The sequence below is a fragment of the Leucopleurus acutus genome (assembly GCF_964270905.1).
Source record: "Leucopleurus acutus genome assembly, chromosome: 11".
In the NCBI taxonomy this organism is placed as follows: Eukaryota; Metazoa; Chordata; class Mammalia; order Artiodactyla; family Delphinidae; genus Leucopleurus; species Leucopleurus acutus.
The window spans coordinates 50,563,733-50,587,217 of NC_139152.1; the positions used below are offsets into that span (position 1 = coordinate 50,563,733).

General features: G+C 34.2%; 1 protein-coding gene across 3 annotated transcripts in view; it reads left to right on the forward strand.

The window, feature by feature from the left end:
* MON2 (MON2 homolog, regulator of endosome-to-Golgi trafficking) overlaps window positions 1-23,485 on the forward strand; it is a 124,061-nt gene that overhangs the window by 45,646 nt on the left and 54,930 nt on the right. For all 3 annotated transcript variants that reach the window (XM_082849674.1, XM_082849675.1, XM_082849673.1), the window contains 13 exons: window positions 760-884; window positions 1,268-1,404; window positions 2,195-2,348; window positions 11,192-11,427; window positions 13,617-13,698; window positions 14,829-15,013; window positions 15,800-15,912; window positions 16,258-16,362; window positions 16,716-16,796; window positions 16,875-16,948; window positions 17,043-17,133; window positions 22,087-22,188; window positions 23,303-23,413. In XM_082849674.1, the coding sequence (XP_082705800.1) occupies window positions 760-884; window positions 1,268-1,404; window positions 2,195-2,348; window positions 11,192-11,427; window positions 13,617-13,698; window positions 14,829-15,013; window positions 15,800-15,912; window positions 16,258-16,362; window positions 16,716-16,796; window positions 16,875-16,948; window positions 17,043-17,133; window positions 22,087-22,188; window positions 23,303-23,413 (1,596 nt within the window). The remainder of the gene's footprint in view (window positions 1-759; window positions 885-1,267; window positions 1,405-2,194; window positions 2,349-11,191; window positions 11,428-13,616; window positions 13,699-14,828; window positions 15,014-15,799; window positions 15,913-16,257; window positions 16,363-16,715; window positions 16,797-16,874; window positions 16,949-17,042; window positions 17,134-22,086; window positions 22,189-23,302; window positions 23,414-23,485) is intronic.

Consider the following 23,485-nt stretch of genomic DNA (forward strand, 5'->3'; position numbering starts at 1 on the left):
TAGCGATCACAATGTCAGGTTAATTCTTACTTCCCAGGGGTCCTGCTGTGTCCTCAACAAATATGTAACAGAAACAACCTTTGAATAAACTGGTGACTTTTCCTTTGTTCATTCGTTCAGTTATCAGACATTTAATGAATAATGTCAAGAATATGCTTTAAATGTTATTTATTTATAAAGAGCTTGCAAAGGAGATGACTTATATTAATACCAAAGGTAATAACTAATAGTTAATAATGCAAAACTATGTACCAAGCCTTGTTCTCAGTACTTTATATATCTTACACCTGTCAACTGCTACAGGTTCCTTCTTGATTTCCTACTAGAAAATATATGCCAGACATTCTTTGGCTTATTGCCTCTTTGTTTCTGAAGCAGCATAAGAACATATGGAAAAAGTGTTGGGATATTAATGAAGGGTACATGAGTGTACATGATACATGCTGCCTTCCAGGAATGAGGATGGCATGATGGTGCATAGTGCTTTCTAAAGAATAGGTATAAAAGATTAACCATGTTAGAAGATCATTAGTGTGAGTTTTCGATGATATATTTAGAGAGACACTGACTATTTTTACTGTTATCTTTTCCATATATAACTGCTTTTCCCTTCTTTTCTTTTTCTCCACTCCCCATTAAGGATCATAATTTATTTAAAATTAAAAGATTTTATTGGTTTGTCTGTAGGAGTAAGAATAAGAGTATAATTTATAACTCTTAGATTTAAAGAAATATTATTAAAAATGTTGTATTTTTTAGGTAACTGAATGTGAAATATTTCTGTCACTTCTGGTGAAATTTCTGGATGGAGATAAACCACAGTGGCTACGAGCTGTTGCAGTGGAATCAATACACAGACTCTGTGTGCAGCCTCAGCTACTGAGGTAAAACTTTACTCAGCAGTATTTTGTTAAATGGATAGGTTAATATTTATGCTAACAGGAAGAGCTTAAATATTTATTTCAATAATAATTTCTAAACAAAGAAAATTGTGTATTGTATGTATATGGAGGGGTGTATGTGGGCAAAAAGTGTGGTTAGGGATTGCCATCAATTGAATTTACTGAGTTAATATGGCCAAGATAATTTTTTTAGAACACTGACCTCATTCTGAACCTTTGTCCAGAGTTAGTAAAATCACTCGGGTGTGCTGAAGAAGTTTCAAGTATAGCATTGAGACTGATTTATCAACCTTACTTGCTATTAAAAAAAATTAAACATTTTCAATCAAATATTTTCTCCAAAAACATTTAAAATTATTTTACAGGTCATTTTGTCAGTCCTATGATATGAAACAGCATTCTACCAAGGTTTTTCGTGATATTGTGAATGCACTGGGATCTTTTATCCAGTCCTTGTTTCTTGTCCCTCCGACTGGAAATCCTGCTACGACAAACCAAGCTGGTAAAGGCTTAGTCATATTTTGGTTTTTATATTCTGCCATAATTTACAATATTCAGTATTCTGAGAGGATATTTACAGAAATCCTGTGACTAGAGAAATTGAGGTTACCTAAATATATACATTTATTTTATAATTTCTTATATTTCTTTATAGTATTTTAAGTTTTATATATAAATATAAAGATTTACACTTAAAGAATAATTTGATTTCACTGAGGTAACTATTTTTCTTTCCAGAATATATTTTCTTCTCTGATATACTTTCAGTTCCTCTCATCACATAAGAACAAAAGTTTAGATGCTAATTTTCATTTTAGAAGAATCTTCATTTGGTGCCTCTCTTTAAAGAGTGTGGTTACTACTAAGGTAGTAACTAAGGAGGTCTGTTAGTCATTCTTTTAACAAAACAGGTGAACGTGATTTAAGTTTGGAAATCAGTGTATAGCTTCTTGTTCCCTTTAACTTCTTTCTCGTCCATTTTTAACTTTCTGATTAGTGGTCTCTTTTGTCCTTTAATCCCACCTCTGATAAAAAGTGATTTAACAAAAGGTATGTTACATAGTTTGTCAGTATTTTTACTCATTAGTACCTTTTATATAAAGAAGGAAATGGTGTTTTGGGGAAACAGGGAGACTCTCTAGGAGCCAAAATAGGATTGGTAAATTTCATTTATTTGTGCAGTATCCATTCCTATAGCATAATTTTAAAAAAATTGACCAAGTGTTTGAATATTATGGATTTGTAATTAAGTAGTAAATTGGTGTCTTTGCTTGCTTTCCCTTATCTAACAGGAAGCAATAATTCAGGTGGCCCTGTCTCAGCACCAGCTAACTCAGGAATGTTGGGGATTGGTGGAGGTGTTACTTTGCTACCAGCATTTGAATATAGGGGAACTTGGATACCTATTCTGACTGTAACAGTACAAGGCAGTGCTAAAGCAACCTAGTAAGTAGTAGTAGCATTGTTTTGTAAGGAATGTTATTGTTGGGGTTTATATTTTATAGTAAAATGTTTCTCTCTGCATTATATTTAAAATTTTAGACCTACTATTTCTAACATATTTAAGAACTAATTTTCTTTTGTTATATTTTGAGAATTTTATCTAGGACTGGATTTTGTTTGTTTTCTTTTGTACTACTTGAGGACTATTAACAGCATAACAAAACAGAATGTGATTTCTTTACCTAAGGACCTATCCACTTGTTCTGTATGGCTTTTTGATTTAAGTATGTGGCTTGATTTCAGGCCTTGTGGACTTAGGTCTTCTGATACTGAGTTACCTTCAGGAAATTAGTTTACCTATTTAAAAATCTCAATGTACTCATCTATAAAATGGGAGTAGTGACATATCTACCTTTCAGGATTCTGTATGTGAATAGTTAAATGTTTGGCTGATCACATTTTTAGGGTTTAACACATGGAACTTTTAGTTTAATTAATTAAAGTGTTTAATGGATTCCACATGTGTTATTTAAAAATTTGTCATTATGGCGTTTCCCTGATGGCACAGTGGTTGAGAGTCCACCTGCCAATGCAGGGGACACGGGTTCGTGCCCCAGTCCGGGAAGATCCCACATGCCGCGGAGCGGCTGGGCCCGTGAGCCATGGCCGCTGAGCCTGCGCGTCCGGAGCCTGTGCTCCGCAACGGGAGAGGCCACAACAGTGAGAGGCCTGCGTACCGCAAACAAACAAACAAACAAACAAAACAAAAATTTGTCATTAGACATTTCAGTTTAACAACTACATATTCAACAGTGTATTGTTGATTTTTCTTAAGTAAGTCTTAGTGAACTGTAGTGCTTACAGAGATAAAGCAACCAATACTACATGTGTTTAACATTGCCACAGTTGTGAGGCAGTTAACTAATATATTTTGAGTAATTGCTATGCATAATTAAAACACTGTTCCAGTGACAGTAAATCAAGACTTAAACTGTGAAGCAGAATCTCTGACTAGTTTAAATCATGAATTTGTATGATATGTCAGCCTGCATTGTATCATCACAATGATATTTTACTGTGCAGCTTTTTATTTTGCCTAAAATTATAAAAGTAAAGAGTCATGGAGGACTGAAATATTGTTATTCTTAGTCACTTAAAAGATTGAAGTTACTGTCTCATATAGGCTTTGCCTTGCTACAAAGGCTAATGATTGAGTATACTACAGTATCAAGTTATAAAAGAATCAGATTTCTAGCACTGAAGGAGACATTAATAATTATCTCATTCATTACCCCACCTCATTTTTTAAATTGAAACAATCCCAACACAAAACAAAATTGCTGCTCTTGTGGACCTTACATTTTAGTGAGTGAGATAGTCAATAAAGATGCAAATAAACATGTAGTATCACATTGGGTAATGGTTAACTGTTTGAAGAAAAAGCAAGTTATAAGGATGTAGAGAGTGATCACAGTGAAGATAGGAACAGAAAGGATATATCTGAGGAAATAAGAGTGAGCAAAGACATAATATTATTTTTTTAACATCTTTATTGAAGTATAATTGCTTTACAATGTTGTGTTAATTTCTGCTGTATAACAAGGTGAGTCAGCTATATGTATACATATATCCCCATATCTCTTCCCTCTTGGGTCTCCCTCCTACCCTCCCTATCCCACCCCTTTAGGTGGTCACAAAGCACCAAGTTGATCTCCCTGTGCTATGTGGTTGCTTCCCACTAGCTATCTATTTTACATTGGTAGTATATATAACTCCATACCACACTCTCACTTTGTCCCAGCTTACCCTTCTCCCATCCCGTGTCCTCAAGTCCATTCTCTACGTCTGCATCTTTATTCCTGTCCTGCCCCTACGTTCTTCAGAACTTTTTTTTTTTAGATTCCATGTATATGTGTTAGCATATGGTATTTGTTTTTCTCTTTCTGACTTACTTCACTCTGTATGACAGACTCTAGGTCCATCCACCTCACTACAAATAACTCAATTTCATTTCTTTTTATGGCTGAGTAATATTCCATTGTATATATGTGCCACATCTTCTTTATCCATTCATCTGTTGATGGACATTTAGGTTGCTTCCATGTCCTAGCTATTGTAAATAGTGCTGCAATGAACATTGTGGTGCATGACTCTAATTATGGTTTTCTCAGGGTATATGCCCAGTAGTGGGATTGCTGGATCGTCTGGTAGTTCTATTTTTAGTTTCCTAAGGAACCTCCATACTGTTTTCCATAGTGTATCAATTTACATTCCCACCAACAGTGCAAGAGGGTTCCCTTTTCTCCACACCCTCTCCAGCCTTTATTGTTTGTAGATTTTTTGATGATGGCCACTCTGACTGGTGTGAGCTGCTACCTCACTGTAGTTTTGATTTGCATTTCTCTAATGATTAGTGATGTTGAGCATCCTTTCATGTGTTTGTTGGCAATCTGTATGTCTTCTTTGGAGAGATGTCTGTTTAGATCTTCTGCCCATTTTTGGATTGGGTAGTTTGTTTTTTTGATACTGAGCTGCATGAGATTCATCCTTTGTCAGTTGCTTCATTTGCAAATATTTTCTCCCATTCTGAGGGTTGTCTTTTCGTCTTGTTTATGTTTTCCTTAGCTGTGCAAAAGCTTTTGAGTTTCATTAGGTCCCATTTGTTTATTTTTGTTTTTATTTCCATTTCTCTAGGAGGTGGGTCAATAAGGATCTTGCTGTGATTTATGTCATACAGTGTTCTGCCTATGTTTTCCTCTAAGAGTTTTATAGTGTCTGGCCTTACATTTAGGTCTTTAATCCATTTAGAGTTTATTTCTGTATATGGTGTTAGGCAGTGTTCTAATTTCATTCTTTTACATGTAGTTGTCCAGTTTTCCCAGCACCACTTATTGAAGAGGCTCTCTTTCCCCCATTGTATATTCTTGCCTCCTTTTTCAAAAATAAGGTGACCATATGTGCGTGGGTTTATCTCTGGGCTTTCTATCCTGTTCCATTGATCTATATTTCTATTTTTGTACCATACTGTTGTGATTACTGTAGCTTTGTAGTATAGTCTGAAGTCAGGGAGCCTGATTCCTCCAGCTCTGTTTTTCTTTCTCAAGATTGCTTTGGCTATTTGGGGTCTTTTGTGTTTCCATACAAATTGTGAAATTTTTTGTTCTAGTTCTGTGAAAAATGCCATTGGTAGTTTGATAGGGATTGCATTGAATTTGTAAATTGCTTTGGGTAGTATAGTCATTTTCACAATGTTGATTCTTCCAATCCAAGAACATGGTAAGTCTCTCCATCTGTTTGTATCGTCTTTAATTTCTTTCATCAGTGTCTTATAGTTTTCTGCATACAGGACTTTTATCTCCTTAGGTAGGTTTATTCCTACGTATTTTATTCGTTTTGTTGCAGTGGTAAATGGGAGTGTTTCCTTAATTTCACTTTCACATTTTTCATCATTAGTGTATAGGAGTGCAAGAGATTTCTATGCATTAATTTTGTATCCTGCTACTTTACCAAATTCATTGATTAGCTCTAGTAGTTTTCTGGTAGCATCTTTAGGATTCTCTATGTATAGTATCATGTCATCTGCAAACAGTGGCAGTTTTACTTCTTTCTGATTTGGATTCCTTTTATTTCTGTTTCTTCTCTGATTGCTGTGGCTCAAACTTCCAAAACAATGTTGAATCATAGTGGTGAGAGTGGGCAACCTTGTCTTGTTCCTGATCTTAGTGGAAATGGTTTCAGTTTTTCACCACTGAGGGCGATGTTGGCTGTGGGCTTGTCATATATGGCCTTTATTCTGTTGAGGAAAGTTCCCTTTATGCCTATTTTCTGGAGAGTTTTTATCATAAATGGGTGTTGAATTTTGTCGAAAGCTTTCTCTGCATCTATTGAGATGATCATATGGTTTTTCTCCTTCAATTTGTTAATATGGTGTATCACATTGATTGATTTGCGTATACTGAAGAATCCTTGCATTCCTGGGGTAAACCCCACTTGATCATGGTGTATGATCCTTTTAATGTGCTGTTGAATTCTGCTTGCTAGTATTTTGTTGAGGATTTTTGCATCTATGTTCATCAGTGATATAGGCCTGTAGTTTTCTTTCTTTGTGACATCTCTGTCTGGTTTTGGTATCAGGGTGATGGTGGCCTTGTAGAATGAGTTTGGGAGTGTTCTTCCCTCTGCTATATTTTAGAAGTATTTGAGAAGGATAGGTGTTAGCTTTTCTCTAAATGTTTGATAGAATTCACCTGTGAAGCCATCTGGTCCTGGACTCTTGTTTGTTGGAAGATTTTAAATCACAGTCTCAATTTCAGTGCTTGTGACTGGTCTGTTTATATTTCCTATTTCTTCCTGGTTCAGTCTCAGAAGGTTGTGCTTTTCTAAGAATGTGTCCATTTCTTCCAGGCTGTCCATTTTATTGGCATATAGTTGCTTGTAGTAATCTCTCATGATCCTTTGTATTTCTGCAATGTCAGTTGTTACTTCTTTTTTATTTCTAATTCTATTGATTTGGGTCTTCTCCCTTTTTTTCTTGATGAGTCTGACTAATGGTTTATCAATTGTGTTTATCTTCTCAATGAACCAGCTTTTAGTTTTATTGATCTTTGCTATTGTTTCCTTCATTTCTTTTTCATTTATTTCTGATCTGATCTTTATGATTTCTTTCCTTCTGCTAACTTTGGGGGTTCTTTTGTTCTTCTTTCTCTGATTGCTTTAGGTGTAAGGTTTGGTTGTTTATTTGAGATGTTTCTTGTTTCTTGAGGTAGGATTGTATTTCTATAAACTTCCCGCTTAGAACTGCTTTTACTTCATCCCATAGGTTTTGGATCATTGTGTTTTCGTTGTCATTTGTTTCTAGATATTTTTTGATATCCTCTTTGATTTCTTCAGTGATCTCTTGATTATTTAGTAGTGTATTGTTTAGCCTCCATATGTTTGCTTTTTTTAGAGGTTTTTTCCTGTAACTGATATCTAGTCTCATAGCGTTGTGGTCAGAAAAGATACTTGATATGATTTCAGTTTTCTTAAATTTACCAAGGCTTGATTTGTGACCCAGGATATGATCTATCCTGTAGAATGTTCCATGAGCACTTGAGAAGAATGTGTATTCTGTTTTTTTTGGATGGAATGTCCTATAAATATCAGTCAGATCCATCTTGTTTAGTGTGTCATTTAACGCTTGTGTTTACTTATTTATTTTCATTTTGGATGATCTGTCCATTGGTGAAAGTGGGGTGTTAAAGTCCCCTACTATAATTGTGTTTCTGTTGATATCCTCTTTTATGGCTGTTAGCATCTGTCTTATGTATTGAGGTGCTCCTATGTTGGGTGCATAAATATTTATAATTTTTGTATCTTCTTCTTGGATTGATCCCTTGGTCATTATGTAGTGTCATTCTTTGTCTCTTATAATAGTCTTTATTTTAAAGTCTATTTTGTCTGATATGAGAATTGCTACTCCAGCTTTCTTTTGATTTCCATTTGCATGGAATATATTTTTCCATCCCCTCACTTTCAGTCTGTATGTGTCTCTAGGTCTGAAGTGGGTCTCTTGTAGAGAGCATATATATGGGTCTTATTTTTGTATCCATTCAGCCAGTCTGTGTCTTTTGGTTGGAGCATTTAATCCATTTACATTTAAGGTAGTTATCGATATGTATCGATACTCACTTCTGAAATCATAAATAGACAGAAAATATTGGGTTTCTTTTGTAAATGGGTTAGTATGTTCACATTGGGACCTACCTGTTGAATTGGTATCTTTTATTCATTGTGAGTTTTAGTATAAAATGATTTTCACTGTTTTCTTTGAAGACATACATATAAATCTTAATTGACTTCTTAAGTGTGTAATAATTTGAAAACTTAAGTGACATATAGACAAGTAGTTTTGACATTAATGACAGTATATTCTTTCAGATTTATTATACTATGGCTCCCTTCAAAGTTGGACTTGTGACAGTTTTTTCAACTTGACCTTAATTTTAAAATATTTAAATAAATGGGTTACCTTTAATCTAAAAGTGGAGTTTGTGTAGTAATTACAATAAAGTAGCACTGAAACAGTTAAAGTGTGGGTTTGTTTAGGTTTGTGGTATAAATTACCTTTTTCTCTTAACTATTCTGGTGCTTAAAGTCTGTACCACAGAATTTGGGAATTAGAGTTTGTGATGTTTAGGAGTATTTTATCTGTTTTAGATGCATTTTCCCAATAGATGATATATTCTTTGAGAACAGAGATTTGTCTAACAAGATGCTTGGCACTGATTGGTTTAGTATGTGGCTCTTTAAGGCTAATTGGCCTGGCAAAGATTAAACCCATAAACTTCACTTCCCCATTTGAGCTTAAATATCTTGATCAATAATATAAATATGTTAGTATTGGTTACCTAAATTTTAAAAATACTGAGAGTTGGCCCATATGGGTTAAACTGATAGGCTTTAGAGTCGGACTTGGGTTAAAAACTGCTGACTGATAACTGTCACCCTAGTTCACAGTTTCATCATCTGTATCTCTTAGGGTTTTTGTGAGGAGTTAAATGAGGTACATTAAAAAAAAAAACCCTTAGTATCCCAGGCTGAGAGTAAATTGCTCAATAAATGATAGGTATACATAGGTGTTTTTATTGTTTATTGTGAGTTTTACATCTTTATAAATTTCCTACCTTATACTGATTATGATTAGGAGACTTCTAGAATTTGAGTTTGGAAATTACTTTTATTAGCTTTTCTTATTACGATCTTTAGTGATTTCAATTTTGTTTTTGAGATAGAAGTAACATAGGATTAAATTTGCCCTTTTACAATTGTACAGTTCATGGTTTTATTATATTCAGACGTTAGGCAACCATAAGCAGCATCTAATTTCAGAACCTTTTCGTCACCCCAGAGGAAAAAAAAGCCATATCCATAAGCAGTCATCCTGCAATCTCCCTTTCCCTACCCCTTAGCAACTACTAATCTACTTTCTCTGTTGATTTGCTTATTCTGGATATTTCATATGAATGGAATCATACAATAAATATTCTTGTGTGTCAGGCTTCTTTTATTCAGCATAATGTTTTGAAGGTTCATCTATGTTGCAGGTTGTACCAGTACTTTCTGTTTGTGGCTGAATAATATTCCACCTTATGGTAGTACCACATTTTGTTTATCTCATTGTCAGTTGATGGGCATTTGGGTTGTTTCCACTTTTTGGCTATGAATAATGCTGCTATGAGCATTTGCCTGCAAGTTTTTGCATAGATATTTTCATTTCTACTGGATGTATACGTAGGGGTGGAATTGCTGGGCCATGTAGTTACTCTATGTTTTACTTTCTGTTGAACTGCCAAGCTGTTTTCCCAAGCAACCACACCATTTTACATTTTCACCAACAATGTGTGAGGGTTTCAGTTTCACCACATCCTTAGCAATACTTGTTACTGTCTTTTGATTATAGCCGTCCTAGTGGGTAAGTGGTATCTTACTGTGTTTCAAATTGACATTGAGCATCTCATTCATGTGCTTATTGTCCATTTATATATCATCTTGGGAGAAATATCTATTGAAATCCTTTGCTCCTTTTTAGTTGGGTTTTCTTTTTATTGTTATTGAGTTGTGAAAGTTCTTACATATTCAACATCTAGTCCCTTATCAGATATATGATTTCCAAAAATTTTCTTGCATTCTGTGGATTGTCTTTTCATTTTCTTGGTAGTGTCCTTTGAAGCACAATCATTTTTACTTTTGATGAATTCAGTTTATCTGTTTTTCCTTTGGTCACTTATGCATTTTGATATCATACCTAACCATTTCATAATTTGAGGTCATAAAGATTTTTGCCCATGTTTTCTTCTAAGAGTTTTTAGTTTTACATCTTACATTTAGGTCATTGATTCATTTTGAGTTCATTTTTGTATATGGTATGAGGTAAGGCTCCAGTATCACTCTTTTACATGTGAATATCCATTAGTCCTTTCCCCATTGAATTATTCTTTCTCCATTGAATTATCTTGACAGATTTCCATTTTAAGGAATTTAAAACCTGTTTGTCATGATTTGAAACAAAAGGTTTGTTGTCTTTCTGTCTGAAAGCTCTGTCCTAATTACGGAGTATAACTTGCTCTAAAATTTGAACGTGACACACTGATGCTTTAAGTATTACCTTACCCTGTTGGCCGATTGTATCTGAGATGATAGGATGACAGATGAGCTGGATATCTCACAGTAATAATTTTCCCTAGTATGAAAGCTTCTTTTCCTCTTTATAGGATTGATTTGATCTTATAAGATCTTATTTTACTTATTTACTACCTTTTTAAAATTATAGTTAATTTACAATATTGTGTTAGTTTCAAGTGTACAGCAGTGATTTCAGTTATACATAAATATTTATAGATACTCTTTTTCAGATTCTTTTCCATTACAGGTTATTACAGGATATTGAGTATAGTCCCCTGTGCTATATAGTAGGTCCTTGTTGTTTACCGATTTTATATAGCAGCTTATTTTAAAAGCAGCTAAGTCAGAGTTTGAGATGGCTTGTAATCTGTCTTTTTCTATTTTGTATGTAAGTATTTTTTCTAATGTCAACAATTAATGAAAATACTGGCACAACTTGGGGGAGAGGCAAAAAGTGAATTATTAAAATAATCAGTTATCATACTGGTCAGGCCTTAATTTTTCTAATCAGTTTCTTAGAATACCATGAAGGGATTTGTCCTCCAAAGGAAACCCAGTAGTGACCATTTACTTTTGCTATTCTGTTAATCTTAATTTCTGTAGTCTACAGATTATGGAAATAATTATATGTATTTTCATCATTGTGGCTTCTCATTAAGCATCTGATTTTTTCATAATTTCAGCCTAGAGATGTTGGACAAAGTTGAGCCCCCGACTATACCAGAAGGTTATGCTATGTCCGTGGCATTCCATTGTTTGCTAGACCTTGTACGTGGAATCACTAGTATGATTGAAGGAGAGTTAGGAGAGGTTGAAACAGAATGTCAGACAACTACCACTGAAGCAGTTTCTTCACCAGCACAGTCATCAGAACAGCAAGAATTACAGTCAACATCAGACCAAATGGATAAAGCAATAGGTATATTATTATGATTCTGTATTTTTAATTTTCATTTTGAAATAATTTTAAATTTACAGGGAAATTGCAAAAATAATAGTTTCCATATATCCTTCACCACGATATTCCAATTGTTAACTACAATATTTGCGTTATCATTCTCTCTATATACATGTCACTATACTTTTTTTCTGAACTATTTGAGAATAAGTTGCAGACATGATGCCCATTACCCCTGAGTACTTTAAAGTGTATTTTCTAAAAATAAGGACAGTTTTCTACTTAACCACAGTATAGTCACCATCAGAAATTTAGCATCAATTCAATATGTCATCGAATCCCAAATGTCCTTCAAATTTTGCCATTTGCCTCAGTGATGTCCTTTATGGTCTAGGATTACATGTTGAATTCAGTTGCATGTCTCTATACCCTCCTTCAGTATGGAACAATTCCTTAATTTTTCCGTGTTTTATATGACCTTGCCATTTTTGAAGAGAACAGCCCAGTCAACTTGGGTTTGTTTTTGTTTCCTCATAATTAGATTCAATATATTCATTTTTGGCAGAGCTACCACAGAAATGTTGCTATGCTATACACTGGTGATGTTAACTTTTATCATTTGGTTAGTATGATGTGTGCCTTGTTTCTTCAGTATAAAGTTAATTATTAACTTTTTCTGGAGAAATACTTTGAGACATCTGTAAAAGAGAGCTTTCCCTTCTTCCTCATTTATTTTGTTTCATTTATTTATTTGTATTAGTGTAGACTCTCAGGTTCCTATTTTATTCAAAGAGTTACAATCTTTGATTATCATTATTTGGTTTAATGCTCATTATCCCTGACATGGCCACTTGGGACCCCTTTCAAGCTAGCCCCTGTGTCCCTTTATCATCCCATGTCCTTTTGTCATTTTCTGAGCACTACCTTACTGTCTGATACAGCAAAATGTTCTAAGGTCATCTTGGATTTTTCTTGCCTAACCTAGGAGTCAGTTATTTTTCCAAGGAGCCCTAGTTCCTTTTAGTGGAGAATAGTATTTAGAAACTAACACATGGCCATTAGGTATGCTTCTTGGTACGTGAATAGAAATACACACATACATGAGCACACATCTATCTACATTTTAAAAATATGTATCTTGGGACTTCCCTCGTGGTGCAGTGGTTAAGAATCTACCTGCCAATGCAGGGGACACATTCGAACCCTGGTCTGGGAAAATTCCACATGCTGCGGAGCAGTTAAGCCCATGCGCCACAACTACTAAGCATGCGCTCTAGAGCCTACAAGCCACAACTATTGAAGCCTGAGCGCCTAGAGCCCGTGCTCTGCAACAGGAGAAGCCACCACAACGAGAAGCCCACGTACTGCAACAAAGTGTAGCCCCCAATCGCCGCAACTAGAGAAAGCCTGTGCGCGGCAATGAAGACCCCACACAGCCATAAATAAATAAATAAATAAATTTTTTAAAAGATCTTTAAAAAATAAATAAATAAAAACATATCTCTCTCTATATTAAATACCATGAGGTCACACCAATTTTTTCAATTCCAGTTTAATACCACAGGGTTTACTTTTAACTTTCCATATTTGAAATTTCCTTCTCCAACAGTGAGAAACTTGATCCTGTTTTACTCTGTGTATTTACTTACTTGCACGATATACAGTGTATGTAACCAGTCTCGTGGCTGAGCCTGCTTATCACAGTGTCTCACTGCCAGCTGGTCATACAGGCCGAAAGTTTGGCCCAATGAAATGGAAGGGAATAGGAACTGATATTATATATATAAATATATATATATATTTTGAAGATCACTTTTGTAAGAAAGATCTTATCATTGATATGTTAAAACAACTCAGTTTTAAAACTTCTTGGGAATTCCCTGGCAGTCCAGTGTTTAGGACTTTGCGCTCTCACTGCTGAGGGACCAGGTTCCATCCCTGGTTGGGGAACTAAGATCCCACAAGCCACACAGCACAACCAAAAAAAAAAAAAAAAAAGACTTCTTGAATTCTGAAACTATGGTATGGTTTAAAATTTTTCATTTATTCAGATATATATTAAATGTTACAGCTTTATTATTTAATAATTGAGTTGTTTTTGGAATATTTGCTATATTACCAAGTGATAAGGCGGATTATAGAGTTTGACATATTGTCAAGTGCTGTGACATCTATAATTATCATTAAATATTGTTTGTTTTTCCTTTAAGTTAGTAGAGCTGTTTGGGAAGAAATGGTGAATGCCTGCTGGTGTGGTCTGCTTGCTGCACTCTCACTCCTTCTTGATGCCAGGTATTAAGTCTTTGTAAGTTTTATATTGCATGTGGCAGTTATAAAGCAAACAAAAAAACATTAAAATGGTTTCCTTAAATTTATCCTGAGAATTATTTCCTAATACTAGTTTTTATGTTCGTGGAATGTTATTATTTTTCTGCCATCCTCTTCCCCCATCCTATTGTCACATGTTATAATGGAAAATACAATCCTAAAATAATAGAATGCCTTTTTCTTTTCTTTTCTTAACATCTTTATTGGAGTATAATTGCTTTACAATGGTGTGTTAGTTTCAGCTGTATAACAAAGTGAATCAATATACATATATCCCCATATCTCCTCCCTCTTGCGTCTCCCTTCCCCCCTCCCTATCCCACCCCTCTAGATGGACTCAAAGCACCGAGTTGATCTCCCTGTGCTATGCTATGTGGCTGCTTCCCACTAGCTATCTATTTTACATTTGGTAGTATATATATGTCAGTGCCACTCTCTCACTTAGTCCCAGCTTACCCTTCCCCCTCCCCATGTCCTCAAGTCCATTCTCTACATCTGTGTCTCTATTCCTGTCCTGCCCCTAGGTTCATCAGAATCTTTTTTCTTTTTTTTTAGATTCCATATATATGTGTTAGCATACGGTATTTGTTTTTCTCTTTTTGACTTACTTCACTCTGTATGACAGACTCTAGGTCCATCCACCTCGCTACAAATAACTCAATTTTGTTTCTTTTTATGGCTGAGTAATATTCCATTGTATATATATGCCACATCTTCTTTATCCACAGAAAGCCTTTTTCATTTTAAGCTTTACTACTACTTTTACAATGATGATGATTATATTATTCAATTTTTTTATGTTTTTCTTCAGAATTATAGAATTTACTGATTTTAAAATGCTTGATATTTTTAAGTTATATCTTTGAGTTCTTGACCATTTTCTTCATTAATGAATATATGTGTCATAAATTGCTTTTAACCAGTTCAAATTTTCAGATGTTTATTAGTTAAAAGTTCTTTTTAAGTAGACTGATTTTGACAATGTTTTAAATAGATTTTCTTAAAACTTTACTGACTGCCTAATTCCACATCATGTTTGGTAGCATAATTTAAAAGAAATTAATCATACTAAATAAAATACTTTTTCTTTTCAGCACAGATGAAGCTGCCACTGAGAATATTTTAAAAGCTGAACTGACTATGGCTGCTCTTTGTGGAAGACTGGGCCTTGTAACTTCGAGAGATGCCTTTATAACTGCAATATGCAAAGGTTCCCTGCCTCCCCATTATGCTCTTACTGTATTGAATACCACCACTGCAGCCACACTTTCCAACAAATGTAAGATTTCAGCTTCCTCTGAGTTCTCTTCATCTATCGGGGTGACATGGCATAGGGAAGAGATTATAGAAATTCTGAGTTCAAGCCTCTGCTTTTCCACTCACTGAGTCTCTGACCTCTATGGGAAGTTAATGTCCCTGAGCCTCAATTTCTTCCATCTTTTTAAAACAGTGGAGGTGGGAGCAGGGCAGAATAATACCAATTTTAAACAGTTATTGTGAGGATAAAAGAAGATAAATCTAGAAGTCCTTTGTAAACTCTAGCATACTGTTGAAATGGGAGTGGTTAGTTTGTTTTGTTTTTAATGGAACTAGTAGAACAGTAATGTTTGCCACCACTTAGATTAAGTTGACATTCAAAAAATTTTTTTTTCTTGTTGATTACTTTGTTACGTGTCACATGTCATATAAAAAAATTTCAGTGTGATGCTCAGTTTTCACACTGAAAATGTGAGTATTGGTCTCTCTTCAACTTTAAGTAGAAAAGTTTACTGGGAATACATGTTTAAAAGAGTAAGTGTCCTAAATTCTATTTTGCTTGTGAAGCAATCTACCAAAGTTTTATAATTTGTTAAAGTTATATATAAAATTACTTAATATTTGCCTAACTTGTCTTTGTTTCTTCACCTCCTTAGTTTTCAAAATGTTTGCATATAGATAATAGGTAACTAAATAAATGTCATAGTTGAACTTATTTTAATCAAATTAATGTTTTAAAATATAACATTACTTTGACTACAACATGAAAAGTATATTTTAATTATTTAGGTTTTCCTTTGTGTTCTAGCATATTCCATTCAGGGCCAAAGTGTTATGATGATCAGTCCATCAAGTGAATCTCACCAGCAAGTTGTGGCAGTGGGTCAACCGCTAGCAGTCCAGCCTCAAGGGACAGTAATGGTAAAGTACTTTTTCTTTTCTTGGTAACCAATTAATACTAATTAACTATCAAGGAAATCTTTCATACCTTTTTTAATGTTTCTCAAAATTCATCATTATACTTACTTTTATCTGAATGATACTTTTAGAAAAACTAGATAAATATGGAGTGACATTATTATAACCAACTATGATAACACAACTTTTAAGCAAATGAATTTGTTCTGTACAAAACCATCCAAGCCTATTTTCTTAATATTTTTGTTTTTTTAGTAAAAAAATTTGAATACGTTAATACTTCTTTATAAGCTTATAATTTTCAAGAATGCATAACAGTTCTTACAAATATATCCTTTTTTAATATAGCTAACTTCCAAAAATATCCAGTGTATGAGGACTTTACTTAACTTGGCACACTGCCATGGGGCCGTACTTGGAACATCATGGCAACTTGTCTTGGCAACTCTACAGGTATGTTGTAGCCTCTGGGTCAGAGGCCAATGTTGTTTTTATATCTAAATGCTAACAGTTAAACTCACCAGTGCCTATCGGTCCTTTGGGCAGGCCTGAATAGACAGTAAGTATGAAAAAGGAGAAGTCAGAAAAAGAAAAAAGACATGGCTCATATTGTACAAAGCAATGGGATGTTTCTTATAATAGCCTGTTCTACTGCCTATGCTTGGTGGAATAAGTTTTTTGTATGAATATCAATTACTAATTTATATTTAGTTATTAGATACCTACTACTGATTTTAGTTTTAGTTACTGGAATTTTTGTAGGTTTATAAATTTCTTTGTTTTGATTTTTTCTTTTTATTTTACAGCATCTAGTATGGATTCTGGGATTAAAGCCTAGTAGTGGTGGTGCCTTGAAACCTGGGAGAGCTGTAGAAGGACCCAGTACAGTAAGCTCTAGTCATTCTTACTCAATTAGTACTTTGCAAAATGTTTATATGTTATATTTAATTTTATTCTCCTCTTAGGTTCTAACAACAGCAGTGATGACAGATTTGCCAGTGATTTCCAACATACTTTCAAGATTGTTTGAAAGCTCACAGTAAGAGTCAGTTTTGTAATTGATACAAACATTATTGTTAGCTGTATATTTTAGATCAGAATGTCTTATTTCTTCATTTTTTTTTTTTTTTTAGGTATCTTGATGACGTATCATTGCATCATTTAATAAATGCACTTTGTTCCTTATCCCTAGAAGCAATGGATATGGCCTATGGAAATAATAAGGTGTGATATTCTACCTTTCTGTGTTAAATATGGTGTATTATTTTGTTTAATAAGGTGTATATTCATTATGATCTTAGCGTTTTACAAGTGGGACTAATACCTTGTAGGCTAGCCCTGTTCTGTTGGGTTTTTATATTTATGGTTGTTATTTGTTGAAGCGGGAGTGAAGAGGACATTTTTTGGCTTATGGTATGTGCCAATATGTATTATGATTTTAAATTGTGTCCATTTCTCTCATGTACTGAATATTTTTTAAAATATTTCTATAAAGAATAATTCAACACCACATTTATAAATGTGTTCCACAAAATGTTACAATAATCCTCATGACTACAACTTATGATTGGAGCAGTACAAGTTTTAAATCAAGGAATATATGTCTCAGTTTCTCTTGCCTTCGTTGGGCTGGAAAATAAGGTGTTAATCATTTCTTTCTGAAGGTAATGATTCTCCCTACCTTGAAAATTAAACTTTTGCTTTGTTTGTTGACTAAATGAATAGAACAGTACTTTTGAGAACATTTCTTTCTATACTGAAAATATCATTTTCTGTTAAACTTGGAAAAGCATGGGAATATTTGGGTTTATTTATACCTTAGAAATTATTTAAAATAAAATACTTTCTACATTTTAAAATGAATAAATATAGTACTTGGACCATTTACAAATAAATGAAGAAACCCAGAAAATAATTAGAAAAGCAGAGAATGCAGCTTATGGTTTATTTAATATCCAACTGTAGGATCCAAAATTATGTTGTCTGCCTAGTCCTTAATTATAATTCTGGGTTCTGTGGCTTGTCATCTTGGCTCATGTAATTCATTTAAAGATTAGCCAATAAGATCTTATTAGGACAAAGTTTTGTATATTAAAGCATGTAGAGAATTACATAAACATGCAGGTATTTGAAAATATATATTATAGTTTACTCCAAATCAAGGCAAGGATAATATGAAACACAGTGAAGTAATCAAATTCTTGATACCTTCAATAATCCTACATCCTTAAGATTAATTCTTAACACAAAAGTATAATATTTTTAATAGAGTACCTTAATGAAATCTGAGCAGGTTTATATGGTAATGGCTTGAGAATTTATGTATTCACTCAACAAGTACAGTATGTTTACTATGTACATGACACTCTGCTAGAAAATATAAAGGAAATGTAAGATTTCTACTTTCAAAGAGCATGTAAACCACTTGGCCCATGGATAAGTGGCAGTTAAGGTGGTAAGAGAGTCTAAATAAATGGTATAGATATTAAGTGATATGAGACTTATTTTCTGAATCCTTATTGACTTGTTATATAAGATTTTTTAGTACATATTTTTACTAAAATGAATTAAGACTAATCAAGATAAATTAAATTTGTGATTGGAGCTGAATATTCAAGGAACAGTAGGAGATATATATGTATGACAGGGCAGGTTCATGGAAGTCAGAAGAGAAAAATGTTACATGAAGTCGGGATCAATGAGGATTGAGAAAAAAATAGATTTGAGTATTATTAGTTTATTGTTCACCTTGAGGAGTATAATTTCAATAGAGTTGTAGGAGTAGCTGTGATATTTCAGGGAGGCTTGGGGGGAACAGATGTTGAGAAAATGAATACACTGGAATAGAGATGACTTCCCTGAGAATGGGGTCACATCTCTCCATTTTAGGATTTAATTTTGTGAAGTAGTGTAGTGAATAAGGAATGGAAATAAAAGTTTTTAGAAGTATTCAAGTATGAACTTTATAAAAATTATTTTTATGGAGGTGTAAAACAGTTTATTATTCAGTTGTGCTTTCCATAAAAATTTATAAATGTTCAGATGTTAAAATAAGTAGAAACGTTTGTATTTTTTTACTTTTTTTTAAAGTTTATCAATGTCAGCTGTTCTGAGTGAGTTATATAGCTTAGGAATTAAAATGTATATATCATTGACCTTTAGGTGTGGCTTTAAAGTGACCAGTCATCTCATTTTGGTTCTCACTTCAGGAATTTGTGCTAATGTGTTGAGGAGGTAGCTGATGGTAAAGCTTGCAAATTCTTTCTTAGAAGGGGGCAATATTGATGATATTTGTGCAGGCATATTACCAGACTCAGTATCACAACAACAAAAATAATAAAAGAGCTATTATTCTTTGTTTACTGTATGTCAGGTACTAACGTATTTTTATTTAATCACTCAGGTTCAGTAGTAATAACCCCTTTTTACAGATGAAATATAAAACTAGCTTAAATAACCTGCCTGGGGTCACCTATTTAGTAATTGGTAGAGCTTGGATTTGAACCCACATATGTCTCATTCCAGAGCTCCATTCTTTTTTTTTTTTTAATTTATTTATTTTCTTTATTTTATTTTTGGCTGCATTGGGCCTTCGTTGCTGCATGCAGGCTTTTTCTCTAGTTTCAGAGAGCGGGGGCTACTCTTCATTGCGGTGAGCAGGCTTCTCACTGCGATGGCGTCTCTTGTTGCGGAGCACCAGCCCTAGGCGCGCAGGCTTCAGTAGTTGTTGCGCACGGGCTCAGTAGTTGTGGCTCGCAGGCTCAGTAGTTGTGGTGCACGGGCTTAGTTGCTCAGCAGCACGTGGGATCTTCCCAGACCAGGGCTCGAACCCATGGCCCCTGCATTGGCAGGTGGATTCTTAACCACTGTGCCACCAGGGAAGCCCCAGAGCTCCATTCTTAACCACTTCACTTGTGGCTCAAAGTTTTGTGTGCATCAAAGTCAGGTATGGCATTTTTAAAAAATGCACAAGTCAGGGCCAGTTTCTAGGCTTCATGAATATAAGAATCTTTGGGTATGAGGTCTGGACATATACATTCTTTTAAATGCTACGTGATTCCTCTGTGTATCCTCATTAGAATAAGAAGAAGGAGGAAAAGGAGGAGGTAATACTAGGCAATTTATGAGGATTTATTATGTGCCAGGTACTTTCTAACATGAGGTCATTTCTGTATATTATTATCTCCATTTCATAGATTAAAAAAATTTAGTAGCCTTAAAAAAGCATGAAATTTTGCCATTTGCAACAATATGGATGGACCTGGAAGGTATAATGCTTAGTGAAATAGACAGAGAAAGACAAATACTGTATGTTATCACTTATATGTGGAATCAAAAAAACCCACAAAACAAAACAACCCCCCCCCAAAAAACTACTGAATATAATAAAAAAAAAGCAAACTAGTAGTTACCAGTGAGGAGAGGAAAGGAGGAAGGGGCAAATAGGGTAAGGGAATTAAGAGGTACAAACTGTTATGTATAAAATAAATAAGCAACAAGGTTATATTGTATGGCACAGGGAATATAGCCAATATTTTGTAGTAAGTATAATGGAATATAATCTATAAAAATTTTGAATCACTGTGTTGTATACCTGAAACTAATATCATAAATCAGTTATACCTCAATAAAAAGAATTACTCAAGGTTACATAGCTATTAAGTGGTAGTACTGACATGTTAAAAGTTCATAGACATCAGTCTTAACTACTGTATCATATTGTCTCTAGAATGGTGAATTTTTCTACCACAAACATTTTTAGGGTACCTACAGCATTAGCACACGCAGGAAGGGTCAACCTGACTATATTTATCTTAGACCCCAGGGTACTTGGTTCAATGGCTTTTACTAGGAAAGAGAGATAATATCACACATTTCCATAATAGATTTTTATCAGCCCTGTAAAAATGTTGAGTATAGAATAATTATGTAATCTTTTTCCTTAAAAATTGTAAAACTATTATCCTCTTAATTGGCTTTTAAAATTTCAGTTGCCTTTTGTTTTTTGTAATGCATTGTCTCCTTTTGAAGTACCACAGCCACTCATCAAAAAATTCTCATGGTTTTAGCTTAGTTTTCATTTAAGTATATTTTACTACCTCTATTAATATTGGGTTAGAGATAGTTGCCCTTTGATCTTTTTACTGAAACTGTTCTTATAACACATGGACCAGGTACTCTAATTTAGCCACTTATGAGATACACTGACTCCCTTTCTGTTGTTGAAATGCCAGCGACTGAGGAACGGGGTTTGTCTTCTGTCTCTGCAACTTTTCTGTTAGTGTCTAAACTGACAACGCTTATCTCTGCCTCTTCTTGACGCCATGCTTCTTTCCCCTGACCTCTGTTGCCTCCTTTCTGCTTTTTGGGTTTTTTTTTTCATATTTCCTGATATTAACACATAAACCCTGAGCATTTGAAGACTTCACTAATAAGAATATATATCAGTCAGCTTAGCCTGCCATAACAAAATACTGTAGACTGGATAACTTAAACTATAAAAATTAATTTTCTCATAGTTCTGGAAGCTAGAAGTCCAAAATCAGGTTGCCAGCATGATCAGTTCTGGTGTGGACGCTCTTCCTGGATTGAAAGATGGCTGCCTTCTCACTGTGTCCTCACATGGCAGTGAGAGAGGGAAAGGGAGAGGGAAAAGGGGGAAGAAAAGGGAAAAGAAGTGTGCCTGAGCTCACAAGCTCTTTGGTGTTTCTTCTTATAAGGACATTAATCTTATCGTGTTGGGGCCCCACCCTTATGATCTCATTTAACCTGAATTACCTCTATATGGACCCTATCTCCATATACCATCAGACTGGGGGTTAGAGTTACAGCATATGAAGTTTGGGGGGTGGGGATCACAATTCAGTCCATAGGCAAATTCTTTCCTTCTGGTCAGAAGACTAGCCATTCTGTGTGTCTGGTATAATTTTTGAATTTTCACTCTTTCCCCACTAAAGCATTCTCTTCTCAATCAAATTTTCCAATTAGGAGCTATTCTAGATACTTGAGGGTGGGCAAAAAGGCTTGTCTTATGATAACTGAGGTTTTGTTCTATTTACTGCTAATTAATCATATATTAATTATAGTCATGCTCTTCACAGTATCCTCAGTTTTATTTACAAGTGAAATACTCAAATTCTCCTTATAATATAAAAATGTATTATGTTTTCTCTCTAGGAACCATCTCTTTTTGCTGTTGCCAAATTGTTAGAAACTGGTCTAGTTAACATGCACCGAATAGAAATTCTATGGAGACCTCTAACTGGCCATCTCCTTGAGGTAACCTCTTTTTCTTAATTATTATATCTACTTTTTGTTTAGGATAAAGACATACACAGTGAATTAATAATTGTGGATAACCATAAGAAAAATCAGCATTAACAGTTTTTTCCTTGTACTTCTGTCTGTATATTTTATCAGGAACTAAAGTTCTATAGTAATTGTTTTGGTGAAGGAATAGGTTGACTTTTTTGACTGAAAATGGGTGATATATCAATGAAATCTCTGAAGTCTCCTTCAGCTGATAGCTTGGGACCCCTTTCTTTTATTATGTAATCTTTTGATCCCCTCACCTTCAGCTAGTTCTGAAATTTCAAGGCAGTTAGCACTGAGACTTCATACTAAACACTGCTCCTTTACAGCCTTTCCTGTGATTATGAGGTAGCTCTTCTACAAAGGGAAAAAACCTATTTGGTATCACTAATTATAAATAGTGCCAGGGAATTTTATTTGGATTTCTCTTCTCCTGTATTCAGACTGGGATGAATCTGAAGAATTAGCTGCTTCTTAATAACAGCTGCTTCTATGGAATACATGTTTATGTGCAGTTTAGGTTTAGGTTGCTGTGATTGTTTCACATTATTTTAGTAATCTGAGAAAGGTATTATTCTTAATAGGAAAAAAATGTGCTTGTCTTTTCCTTCTTTTTTTCCCTCCATTTTATTGGGATTACTTTTATGAGCTATTAAAGATTATATGCAGATTTCTTCATTATGTAATTCTCATCAAATGGCAAAAAATAAGTTTTTTCAAATTTTAGCTCAGTGTTTGATTATGAAGATAGACCTGATTAGGAACCTGAGTATCTGCTGCTTTTGTTTATTCTGATGACATCATTTACCTTTATGAAATCCTTTCTTTTCTGTGACTTGTTTATTTTCATTTTTTATCTTCTGTCTCTCTATTGCTTCCTCTTGCCTCTTATTCAGAAGGTAAGCTTTTGTATATTTTCATATATTCTTCAACCTTTATTGATGCACATTTGATATAACTTTTTACATATGAAAGAATAGAAAATGTGATGTTTTAATTTTTCTTTTCCCAAACTGATGTGTGATGCATAGCTGAAGTATACAAATTAAATATTAATTTTTTTCCACATGTGTACCCTTAGGTGTGCCAGCATCCAAACTCTCGAATGAGAGAATGGGGAGCAGAAGCTTTAACTTCACTTATTAAAGCAGGATTAACATTTAACCATGATCCTCCACTTTCACAAAACCAGGTAAAAAAAAAAACAACTTACCTCTTTTTTAAAAGTACTTAATGTAAGATCATCCTCTCCCATGTGTAACTT